Here is a 12,688-nt window from a genome sequence, read left to right on the forward strand (position 1 = left end):
AGTCCCCCTGCCCCGTCCCCGCCCGCAGGGAGAGCCTGGCGGAGTGCGCGGCGCGGGAGGCGCTGGAGGAGGCGGCGCTGCCGCTGCGCAACCTGCGCTTCGCCTCCGCCGTGAACGCGGCGTGCGCGGCCGCGCGGTACCACGGCGTGACGCTGCTCATGAAGGGCGAGGCCGCGCCGGGCGCCGAGCCCCGGAACCGCGAGCCCGACAAGAACGAGGGTGAGGCCCGGGGGTGTCTGTCTGTCCGTCTGTCCCCCCGGGGGACCCGGGTTCCAAGGCACGGAGCAGTGCCTGTGTCATCGTACGCGTCTGAGCGGGTTTTAGCTTAAATTTACCCCCCGTCTCCGTTGGCGCCGCACCGAGGTGAAGGGGCGGCCACGGGCACATCTGTTCAGTTCCGGGAAAACGTTCCCGGCTGGGTCAAGGCTCAGCGGGAGGAGAGTTAACAGATTCCAATTGGCCGCAGCAGAGACTGCGTTGGGAATTAACGCGCAATCCAGCCGGGCTTGTAACAGCTGGATTGTTACAGCATTAATTTTACACTCTGGATTTTTTTTCCTCTCTCTTTTTTTTCTTCCCCCTGCAGGTTGGGAGTGGGTTAAATGGGATGAATTTCCTCCAGCAGACCAGCTGTTCTGGCCCTTACGCTGCTTAAGAGAGCAGGGTTACAATCCCTTCACAGAAGAGCTCGATCATCTAAAGGGATACACGGGAAGCCACCAACTAGGATAAAAACTAATCGAACTAAAGGTCAGAGCTGCTTCTTTTGGTGCAAAAGACAAAAGGATACATTGTGCTCCCACTGCCCACGTGAAAATACTACCCTTCCCAAAGGCAAAAAGATATTTCTGTGCATTCACCATATTTTACACAAGTTGCCTCTCATTCCAGAGCTATTTCTAGCTGGAGTGGTTAACAATTAATATCTTCTTTTACAAGAAACATTACAGTGTTTTATCTGGTTAATCTTTATCTAAAGAGCCCTTTGGAAGTTTACTTTACAAACACACTCACTTGGAAGTGGTTGCAGCACTAGGCCCAAGAGAAACAGATTTGTTTAAACCAGGGTCCTGCTTTCAATGTAAAATTACTTTGTATATCATGTTGCCTTCTCGTCAACATACATCTTGGACCAGTTTTTAAACTTAGCTTTGTCTTGTAGCTTCAGTAAAGATACTGTCACGAGCAAAATTCACATTTTCCAAACAATGCCTTGTTCTCCTGCATACAGTAATATATACTTGAAAACTGGGCAATTATAAACATGAAAGGGCTGTGGTGGCTAATTGTAAGGAATGAAAATTCCCTGACCTTTCTTGCCATCCCCTTCGTTACAGAGTTCTGTTTGCAGCCTTGGTTACATTAGAATTGATCTGCAGATAAATTTCTCTGCAGTCAATCACATGTTTTGGCTAATTGCCTCATTTTAAATTTTTTTCTCTTTAAGATTCTATTAAACAGTAAACACTGTTTCCTTTAGTTATACCCATTGTATGAAATACCTTTATTTTAAATAAAGCATAATCAAAATAGTGAAATATTAAAATTGTCTGAAATTGTGCATTTACTTGTCAGTGCTTAAAATAAATGCCCTCAAAGGGTTTAAAGCTTTTCTTTACTTTGCACATACATTTTCCTAAATATAAGTGGCTCTTTTTGCAGAGAAGCAGAGTGATACGAGGTGTAAGGATGCAACTGACAATCCCAAGCCTTCTGCTTAGAATTTGAAGTATTAAGTACATACAACTTCCCGTAGGACAGATATTCTTTCTCTGAAGTGAAGACAATGTTATAAAGCAGTTTTGAAATGGGAAATATCACTGAAAACTCCTTTACTACTGTACCCTTGTAGAAAGCTTTTTTTTTTTTCAAAATTGATTTTCTTCCTGAAAAAAAATTAATTCCATTCAGCTGTCATTAAAGAGGCTGTAGGAAGATTTGACAGATGTCCTGCCCATCTGTCCCAAATAATGAAAAGTAAAATTATTAAAATTATTTAGTGCAATTTTAAATTTTACCTGAAAAAAAATTAATTCCATTCAGCTGTCATTAAAGAGGCTGTAGGAAGATTTGACAGATGTCCTGCCCATCTGTCCCAAATAATGAAAAGTAAAATTATTAAAATTATTTAGTGCAATTTTAAATTTTAGAAGGCATCTACCTCCTGTTGGGAAAACAGGGGTCACTGTAAAATAGTTTGTCATGTAATAAATATTTTGTTACCATTCATGGTTATATTCATTCTGTCTTTTGTAAATAGACAAGTTGTTACTGAAACAAGGACACCAACAGTGTCTCCATATGTCAGGATTTCAGTATCCTTTCTTAGGGGACTGCAATCTGCTGTCAGCAATCCCTCACTTAAATAACTTATTTTCTAAGCATTACGCATTTGTACTTCCCTCTCCTCTCCCTCCCAAATCTGATTGTCAGTAGTTTTTAGCTGCTAAGCCTCAGTGCTTTCAACTAAATGTTACGTTTACTTTGGGTTTTGGTGCTTTTGCTGAAGAGGAAAATCTATCCTGTACACAGCTAAGCCTCTGAATAACAGCACACGCAGTTAGAACTTCATTGTTCGCTAAATTGCTCATAGTAGGCAGAATTCACCTAAAATAGCATTGTGGTTACCAAGCTCTGAGAAAGATACTCCAGAGTTTGGAGGACAGATGTAAAGAAACTGATTAGGCTGCATCTTAGATCCAGAGTCTGATTTTAAGCTAACTTAACAATGGGCAGAGCTGTCTTCTTTCTTACTTCTTAGATACAACACAGAGGTCCTATGGAATCTTTTAATAGACTAGCAAGCAATCCAGAAAAAGAAGTGGTTGTTACCTCTGTTCGGTCTTACTTATGTCAGGAAACAATTACCAACCTCAACAATATTTCAGTTAGTGAATCACATGATGGAGCCATGCAAGAGTTTTTGGTAGACTGTACTTTACACTTTCCATTACTATTATTTCTCTTTGTATTTCCTTCCAAGAAAATAATCTCTGTATAAATAAGACAAAAGAGACTAGTGATCTGTGGCTGTCTCATAATTGTGTATGGGAGGGGCATTTGGGGAATAAAATACTATTTTAATGGTACAAAACATCAAGAAACTGCATTTTGCAGTATTGTGTATGATTCTGATCACACATGTTTAAGAAAAAAATGTGAACTAGAACAGGAGTAGGCAAGATTAACTAGGATGATTGAGACAGGGCACAGGTATTGGGATTAACATGAATTATAGAGGAAGAGTAGTTCTCAATAAAGACATTGGGGGTAAACATGAAAGAAGAAAATATTATACTGCATAAATATTAAAATGTGTTTCTATATGTATAACTTTAGACTGCAAAACAGAGGTGAAATATTAGTAACTCTGAAAAAACTTCCAAAAGGAACAGCTGAGACAAAACCAAATTCCCTGTTTCTCTTAAAACAACATGGCCCTGTATTATGTGTCCTTTTTATCTCTACATCTTTATGAAGCTTGTGTATATGTTGGTCATACATGGCAGTGTTATTGACAGCAATATTTGAAAGGTTGTCTGAGCAAATGAGGAAGGATCTGATTTATCAGATGCTTCCTGTGAGGAATCTACAAAATGGAAAAGTGAAGAGAATTGTGATCTGTGCCTCAGAAAGCCTCTTTGCAGGGCAGAAACCTGCAACTGCCATAAGTAATAGTTCACATTAGTTTTCTCATTTGATCAAGGGTTACTTAAGAGAACAACAGCTGTCACAAAGTGACCCCTTAAGTAAAAAAACAAGGGAAGAAAAGCCAAGGTAATTGCCTTTGGAAAGAGGAAAGAACCTTGTATCTGAGGCAGGAAAAGCAGCTGCTGAAGGAAACAAATTAACAGGTTTGAAGAACAAAAAAAATATAGATGACAATAATAAAGAATCTGTTAGTACCTTGAACTAACAGGAGCTGAACCTGCAGCGTTCCCCAAAGTGTGGCATCTCCAGGACCCCAGGAAGCTTAACTAAAATACTAGTGACACCATCCAAACAGGCACTCCACGTCACTGCCTCAGTCTGCCCCGTTACCTGATAAAACTCAGCTGAAAAGGACAGACTCAGTTCCTGACTGCTCAGCTGCTTCTCATACTGACTTGGCATTTGCCAAAGGGGAAAAGGGAGAACAAACTTCTGAAAGCAAATCAGAATTCAGCCTCATACCAGGATGAAATGTGCCAAGTGTTGAAGTTACACAATAACTCCGATATTTAAGTTTCCAAAGGGAAACGTAAAGTTACATCAAAGCTGAATTTATTTATGACAAATCATTTATGATATATTACAATAATTACAAACCTTTTTACACCTTATTGCCGTACTTTTGTTCTCGGCCCACAGATGGTAAAGAACACAGATTTAGACAGTAACAAAAAAGATATTAAAATTACAAATTTCATGTCTCATTTCTGTGCCATAGAAAAGGCTATCATCAAAAAAGTAAATTTACTAACAAACATACAAGGGGATTCCCCTTACACCTTTTTTCCCAGGAACTTTTGTCTAATGTATAGTAAATATATACACACCCGTCTCTTGCAAACATACACATTCACACATATACATAATCACTGGAAATCTGACATTTCTTCAGCAGAAAGTTCCCAGTCCTTTTACATGAACATCTAATGGAAAAAAAAATAAATCTAAAGTCTGTGGTTTTAAGTGAGTCACCCTATTTTTGAGCCAGCTGTTCTCCCTACATAAGGGCACTAAAGTGACAACAGGGTACTGCAGTTTGTGGCAAACAGCATCCAACCCTACCTTCACCACAGAAAAGGTTTACTAAGGATACTGTCCCTCTTGTACCTAGTCTGAGTCACTGCTGCTGCTCGAGGAGTCCGTGGACATAACCTCTACATCATCTTCATTTTCTTTATTGTGTCCTGGAGGCTCCAACAGAAAGTCATTACTATGATTAGGAGGTAGCATGTTCATTGACATATCACTTGATTGCCAAGGATACTGAGGAGCGAGCACATCTGGAAAAAAAAGGACATAATCAATCCAACTATCAGCTTTGTAGATGAACAAATTCAACAAGACAGATCAACCAGAATTCCAATTTAAAGTTAAAACAAATCTTCAAAATCTTCCTGAATTTTGGACAGATTAAACCCTCATTGAGGTGCTGCCTAACTCAGAAGCACACAGGCCCCACAGACATAGTAGATTCTGATCTTTTAAGTCTGCAGTCACCAGAGGTTCCACAGATGAGCTATAGCAACAGTCCCCAATGCCAAGATGCATTACCTATCATAGAATTATAGAATGGCTTGGGTTGGAAGTGACCCTAAAGATCATCTAGTTCCAACCCTCCTGCATGGGCAGGGATACCTCCTGCTAGATCAGGCTGCTCAAGGCCCCATCCAACCTGGCATTGAAGACCTCCAGGGAAGGGGCATCCACAACCTCCCTGGGCAACCTGTGCATCTCACCACCCTCACAGGAAAGAATTTCTTCCTAATGTCCAACCTGATTCTCCCCTCTTTAAGCTTTCAACCACTGCCCCTTGTACTCTCACTACACCTCTGTGTAAAAAGCCCTACCCCACCTTTCTTGTAGGCCTCCTTCAGATATTGGAAGGTTGCTATAAGGTCATCATGGAGCCTCCTCTTCCCTAGGCTGAACAACCCCCAACCTCCTTAGCCTGTCTTCACAGGGGAGGTGCTCCAACCCTCTGGTCATCTTCATGGCTCTCCTCTGGACATACTCAAAGAGTTCTATGTCCTTCTTATGTTGGGGACTCCAGAACTGGACACAATACTCCAGGTTGGGTCTACAGTAGAGGGGGAGAATCCCCTTCCTTGACCTGCTGGCAACACTTCTTTTGATGCAGCCCAGGACACAGTTGGCTTTCTGGGCTCCAAGCACACACTGATGGCTCATGTTAAAGTTCTGGTTCACCACTAGACTCATGTCCTTCTTCTCTGGGCTGTCCTCAATCCTTACTTCACCCAACCTGTATTTCTGCATGGGATTGCCTTGACCCCGGTGCAGAACCTTACACTCAAGTCTTGCTAAACTTCATGCGGTTTTCATGAGCCCATTTCTCAAGCCTGTCAAGGTCCCTCTGGATGGTACAGATCCAACCCACCAGCAGATGCAAGGATGTAATGCAACCTTTATGCCAGTTCTGTGTCCATATTAAGAAGACCAACAACAGTACCAGGTGGTATCATCCCAGCTGTGGTGAAGTTAACCAACTTTGTCCGAACTGCCTGAGTTAAGCCAATGTTTTACGTTCTGTGCCCATGCTTCAGTGATGGAACCAGTCCACTACTAAACCAGGTTGCATGTGTGTGCTAAGCAGCCTCAAAGTTTTGAGGCTACCAAGCAGCCCAGTGGCTGGCTTGCAGACTCAACAAGGACTCAGTAACCAGACATCTCCCTGCAGAAGCCTCTAAAAGGACTAGATCCCATCATTAGCATTCTCAGGACATGCCTCCACACACTAACAGATTCAGGCTCCCTACACAAAATGCCAGGGCAGCCTCTACTTAGTTTTAAATGAAGTTCTGGTGATTGTCTTCTTACCTGACAGTCTAGTAATTAAAGTATTTTCTCTAACAATTCAATTAACAGTTTTACATTAGGAGTTTAAATCCCATATTTTCCAGCTTCTCAAGGAAAATTCTTTTAAATGTGGGCTTTCAGTTCTTACAGAGACAGCACTCAAAATTAAAGGAGCAAGTCTGGATCCCCCCCAGGCAGAGGAGCAAGCCAGAATGGGCTCTATTAAAAACTTAAACATATATATGCTTAAACTCCATGAGGAAGACACAACCCTAACATCTCCTCTGACCCATATTTCAAAATAAAAGTTAAGTGGGCCCATCCTCAGCATTTCCCTGGTGGGTTGCTATGAACACATGTCAAGGTCCCATTCCTATTGACCTCACTGACCCATTTTCTCCAAGGCCAGAGGTTCAGAAAGCAAGATAATACAGAACGTCAAGTCACTTCCTAAGAGGCAACAACAGGATTAGACAGATGATTGGAAACACAAAATCCAAGTTTACTATTTATCCAACAGTGGAGTTGCGATCCGCGGGGGGGTTTATGTATATAGTATAATTTTTTCAAACAAGCTTTCCAGAACACCTGCAAGTGGCTTAACACACAGGTAGCAGCTGTTACAGATTTCATATAAATCCAAACAAATAATTTTTCCACAAGTTAGTCTAATAGTACAGTTTTGTACCTCCACACGTACAGAACCACTAAATTCTTGATTGAGTTACTGTAATTTACAGCTAAATTCCATGTTAGCATGAATAAATTAATCCCACTAAAATTAATGAAAGTGCCCATTTCACTAAGGAATTAAGGGATTAAAGCTTAATTCCTACACTCAAGGTACTACCTCACCAGCTGTGCTTTGCAATGGCTTTTCAATCCATAACTTTTAAGCAAATAGTCTTGCTACTTAAAGGAAGGTAGGGAATGACAATAAACCTCTCCTTCCAAAAGCAGCTTTCACAATTACATACTATTTGTCATCTTTGCTAAAAAAAGTTGGCTTTGAAAATGCTTCTTGCTAATATGGCTTGATATCACTTAAATTTACAGCAATTTAAAATAAGATAATTGAAGTGGAACAAAGTGAGTTTTACTTATATTGACTTGGATGTAGTGTCTTCATTACAATTTAGTATGAAATAAAACAATGCCATTTCTAATTGTTAACTTTAGATCTTCACTGCTAGGAAACAATGTTAGGCACAGTTTTCATTATTTTAACTCTGATTAGTCTTTGCTAAAGAAAACACATAATTGCTATGACAAAGAATAAAGAAAAGCAAATAAAACTGAGTTTCTCTCACCTGGCAGTCTGCCTGCTGCAAGCGCATCCCCTGGTAAGTGTCCATTGACTCCATTGGTGGATGGGTTGTTCATCTGACCCAAGAGGCCACTCCTCATTTCTAAATCTGTAGGATATGGTCTACGTGGGTCCCCTTTACAAAAAAAACGTTTTACAATATTTAGTAATTGTCTTGCAGATTTTAACAACTTCTTTAGTGCCTAGTTTCCTGACAAAAAAGGCCATACTGTGATTGCTTGTGTCAGCAGTGAGCATCACTCCTGTTTTGCTAAAGCCCAAGTCTCTATCTTTTTCACTTAGACTAAGTCACTTAGATCTTGCTTCAAGCTTGGCAGAAAAAGCACACAAAAAAACCCCCAAAAAAACCAACATACACACAGAAACCCCCCCCATGTTTAGAAGATAGGTATCTTTGCTCTCCCTGCTACATCACAGGAAAACAGCAAGGACAGGAATTTGAAAAATGCACCCATTCTCATTTTGGACAAGAAGGACGGTTCCCAGAATTGAAACCTGACATAGCGAAAGCCCTGCTTCTCTACTCCACTGATTACTAACACCCCCTGTAAAGAAGGGACAGGAAGAAACACAACCAAGCACAGAGAAGTGTCTTTAATATACTTGGTCCTTACTTATAATTTGGAATAACATTCAGGGGAAAAAAGCAAACAAAGGAGAGCAGAGGAGGCCAGTCAATATAAGCTATAACAGCTGAAAACAATGTTAATCTAATGAACTGCAGTGTTTTTCACTATATAAAAGCATTATAAGATCAGATACTGACCATGCTTTATTATAAAAAAAGAAAGTCTATTGTCATAAACATGGTAGTTACCTGGTACCCATGTCAGAGGAGCACAAACAGCATTGCTAGCACTGATCCTATGGGCATATTTAATTATTTCTTCAGAGGAAATGGCACCTGGAAGAAAGGAAGGAAAGCAATTACCTTTTCAAGAGACTGCATCATTCAATTATTTCTAATATTGGACACTAATATCAGAAAGATTGACAATGTCATTTTGTCAAACATGAGCATCCTTTAAATCAGTGACTGCTTAGAGGATTCTTAGATTATGCAAGGACGAGCTTCATAATGAACTGATATTACAGCTATAACTTCAGTACACTTTCAATGTCAACAGTTCTTCAACCTTGTGAGAAACACAAACCAATCTTTTAAGCAATTTATAAGAAAACTTCAGCACCTACTTTGTTATGGAATTTTCTGTAGTAAAGATTTTTTTGTTTGTGTAGTAATTTTAACACGTGTAGAAGCCCTTCTACATATGTGCCTGTTTTACAGTAACAGAAACTTCACGAGATTCCTTGATTTTATACATTAAAGAGGTATAACAAAATTATAAAAGACACTAAAAAAAAACACCAGAGAAAATGCCTCCCACAAAAAAAAAGTCAGTTTAGCTTGGTAAGTGCCACAGAGTAGCCGGAATTGCTACAAATACTAACTAGTATCACTAGCTAGTCACTTTGAAATACAACATACATGCACACATTTTTTCCCTTTCCTTAGCAGATCCACTGAGGCAATTCATTGAGACACACAGTAGAGATACTAATACCAGACCAAGAAGAAGTTTAATATTAAAGATATACTTGCCACAAAAATAATGCCTGGCTTTATTCTGAGTAAATGGTTATAGGTTCATAATGAAATGGGAATTTGTTTATAGGTGAAGCATCTAAAATCTGTGATGGTAGAGTTAAAAAGATAAAATAACCCTAACTAGACATCACTAGCAACTTCCTTTACAACTGCGTTTATCTGGTATGTACACTCATGGATACTCACCTTTTCTTGCCTTTTCAATTGATTTCAGTTTTTCTTTTGCTTGATAAACAGCTGTTGCCTAGTTGTAAAAAAACCAAGAAATTAAACCTTCAGTGCATCTTTAATTTGTAAACATCTACATAACAGTTAGCTCTGTGAATAAACCCTTGCATTTAATTGCATTTTAAGAGAGAAAATATTCACTGAACATTTTCAAAATGCACAGAAATAAAGTAGGTTTGGAAGAAAATTAGCATTATAAAACAAAACTGAATACCATGATAACTAAACAGGATTTGACTACTGAAAAAAAAAGACCCAAACCACTAAGCTTTTATGAAGTATTAAATATCTAAATCTTCTCTAACACAGTATCACTTTCTCCAGAATCACCTTTTTCACAAATAGATGCTCAAAAGCAAACAGATTATTATAAACTTACCAGTATGTGCTCTGCTTCTTTTAGTTGTTTCTGCAGCTGCTGAATATCATTATCTCTCTTTTCTACCACCTTTTCTAAAAGCTGCATTTCATGATGGATTTTCCCCTGATCAACTGCCAACTTCATTAGCTCTTGAAACTCTGCATCTCTCTGAATCAGTAGTTCCAGGATCTATTGAATAAGAGTTTTGTAGAACTTTTAGTTACAGTAACAACACGCCCTCAATCCTGCTGCAAAGAAGAGCAACTGAAATCCTTAGGAATATTTCTGTTTACATAAAAGATTAAACTCTTTCTTCCCCTGTTTGCAGAAGCAGCCTATGAAGTATAAAACAAATGAACAAACAAACAACATGAGAATCAAGAATGCTTTTGTAGTGAGGCCAAAACCTCATCATCATCATTAGCTTGAGTACAGGCAAGGATGAAAGAAGACAGAAAGAAAAAAGGAAAAAATTAGAAGTACAGCATTATGCTTATCAAGAGAAATACAATTTAGAAACTCAGCTCACCTGGCTCTCCTCTCCTGGTTGTGAAAGCTTCTGGTTTCTTGAAATTGCCAAAATTTCAATTAGTTCCCTGAAAGAAAAACTCTGTTTGTGGAATTTTCTAGGGGCATTATTTGTAAATCACATCAAGAGATCCCAAAATTGTCAGAGTACTGATATAATTACAAAAGTATTCATGGACTTGAGTATTTTATCGTTTTATACTACAGTGTTGGCAGGGACGTCTCCACTGAAAGTAATTCCGTGATTAGTCTCATGATGAGCATGTTTTCTTCTTTGTTCTTTGAGCTCATGAACTGCTCATCTGCGTTTTTACTCATGACACATGCTAAGTTCCGACCAAACCAAACAAGACACAAGCAGAAGCTGAGAGAAGAAACAACATAACATGACATATTCATCTCCTATTTCTACTGCCTGTCTTGCAAGAGGGCATAAAAGTTGTCTTCACTGTTTTACTCCTCTGTTTTTCCCCCACTTTTGCCCAACAGAGCACGTTTTACACTTGGTTTTTGAGCAATTCAGTCTATGCTTTCAAACACCTGAAGAGTTTTTTGTGACACTATTACTGTAACAAGTATTTCCACAATGGTGTATTAGTTGTATATCAAACGCATAAAAATAGAGGAAAAAAAAAAAAGTAATATTATGGTACTAGGTTAGAAGTTCTTCTCAAACAAACATCTTGATCGTGCTTCTAGGTACCCATTTACTTTGCCACCATTCTGAAAAGCCACCAAGAACTTCAAAGGGGACTCACTAAACAACAAGACCACAGTGCAAAAAGGCATGATCTCTAAATTCAACAAAACTATTTGGCTTGTCAGGCTAAGGATGGCAGTTCAGGATCATGCATGAGTAACTGTCCTTGGAACAACACTGATTCTTTGCTTTGTCCAATTCAAGCAGCTCAAGTGGGAGCTACAACAGAGAAGTGAGACCAGAACCTTAAAATGAAAACAGTATTTTTCAAAATGTCTGCAAAAGCCTCTCACCAGCAAAGCTCTAAATAGCGTCTCCGCTTATGTCTCTTAATCACTCCTGAACATTAAAATAATTTCAAACCATTAGAGAATAAAGAAACTTGTCACTATCATTAAAGCTTTATTCTACCCGACCAATACTGAGCAGTAGCAAATAGCATCTGTTGTAAGTAGGTCATCTATCACCAACAAGGCTGATCTCACAGAGGGTTTGAAATTCTGTCCAGTGTTAGACAGATAACGCAGAGATTCAGCTTCAAAACTATTCAAAGGCTACATCACAGACATGTTGCTTAATTTCTGCCCCTACCACCCAACCAGTATCACGACCAAGTTCTACAGTGCTGCAACACTTTGCTGATCAACAGTAAGATTCACTGAACAATGCTGAGGGTTGCTCTGGATCCACTATGGCAGAATACCAGTCCCAAGATTAAAACAAGAAAAGGTTTAAATAAAAAGCTAGCAAGTTTTGTTGTTTTGTTTTCAAAAACACATGCTCCAGCAACTCATATGTCACAACAAAATCTAGCACTGAGAAGAAAACCTAAACAGAAACAAGAGCCACTATCTTTCCCCTGTCCTACGAGTGGGAATGGTACAGACTGAGCCAGCCACACAGTCACTGCGTGTTATTCCTTTTGAAGAAGTCTTCCTAAGCTCCTGCTCTCCTATAGAGGAGGAAAATAATTAGGAACCAGTTTAACTGCACAGTTTAGCTGTGCCTGCGTAACAAGGTGGACAACTGGGCCGAGGGTCACCAGTCCAGCCTCAAGAGCATGGACTGAGCACGGGTATCTCCCCAAGGACCAGCTCTGCATCCTGCCTCGGCCTGAGTTTAACACTAAAACGGCTTAAACCGTGCGAGACCATTTACTGCAGATTTCTGACTGAAGCACGACTTGGAGCGAATAATCAAAGGCCTAAAACAGATTTAAGAGGAAATGCAGGTGTCGGCCAAGGAAAGCAAGTGGAAGAACAAGGAAGTTCCCCTCCTTCGGCTCTGGCAACAGGAGACGAAGCGGCCCCGACGCTTCCCCGCCCGGTGGGCGCAGCGGGCAGGGCCGGGCCGGGCCCCGGGCGTGCACCGGCCTGGGGACGGCACCACAGCAGGGAACAGCCTGTCCCG

General features: G+C 40.0%; 2 protein-coding genes across 2 annotated transcripts in view; one reads left to right on the forward strand and one right to left on the reverse strand.

The window, feature by feature from the left end:
- The window catches only part of NUDT15 (nudix (nucleoside diphosphate linked moiety X)-type motif 15), a 2,046-nt gene extending 1,314 nt beyond the window's left edge, over positions 1-732 (forward strand). The window contains exons 2-3 of the mRNA XM_009999077.1: positions 3-219; positions 587-732. Of these exons, the coding sequence (XP_009997379.1) occupies positions 3-219; positions 587-732 (363 nt within the window). The remainder of the gene's footprint in view (positions 1-2; positions 220-586) is intronic.
- A 4,047-nt stretch (positions 733-4,779) lies between these two features.
- MED4 (mediator complex subunit 4) overlaps positions 4,780-12,688 on the reverse strand; it is a 15,658-nt gene continuing 7,749 nt past the window's right edge. The window contains exons 2-7 of the mRNA XM_009999078.1: positions 10,580-10,646; positions 10,069-10,239; positions 9,648-9,705; positions 8,670-8,756; positions 7,836-7,967; positions 4,780-4,991 (exon numbers count right to left, since the gene is read on the reverse strand). Coding sequence (XP_009997380.1) covers positions 4,819-4,991; positions 7,836-7,967; positions 8,670-8,756; positions 9,648-9,705; positions 10,069-10,239; positions 10,580-10,646 — 688 coding nt within the window. The 3' untranslated portion in view covers positions 4,780-4,818. The remainder of the gene's footprint in view (positions 4,992-7,835; positions 7,968-8,669; positions 8,757-9,647; positions 9,706-10,068; positions 10,240-10,579; positions 10,647-12,688) is intronic.

The sequence above is a fragment of the Chaetura pelagica genome, unplaced genomic scaffold (assembly GCF_000747805.2).
Source record: "Chaetura pelagica isolate M959 unplaced genomic scaffold, ChaPel_1.0 scaffold226, whole genome shotgun sequence".
Classification (NCBI taxonomy): Eukaryota; Metazoa; Chordata; class Aves; order Apodiformes; family Apodidae; genus Chaetura; species Chaetura pelagica.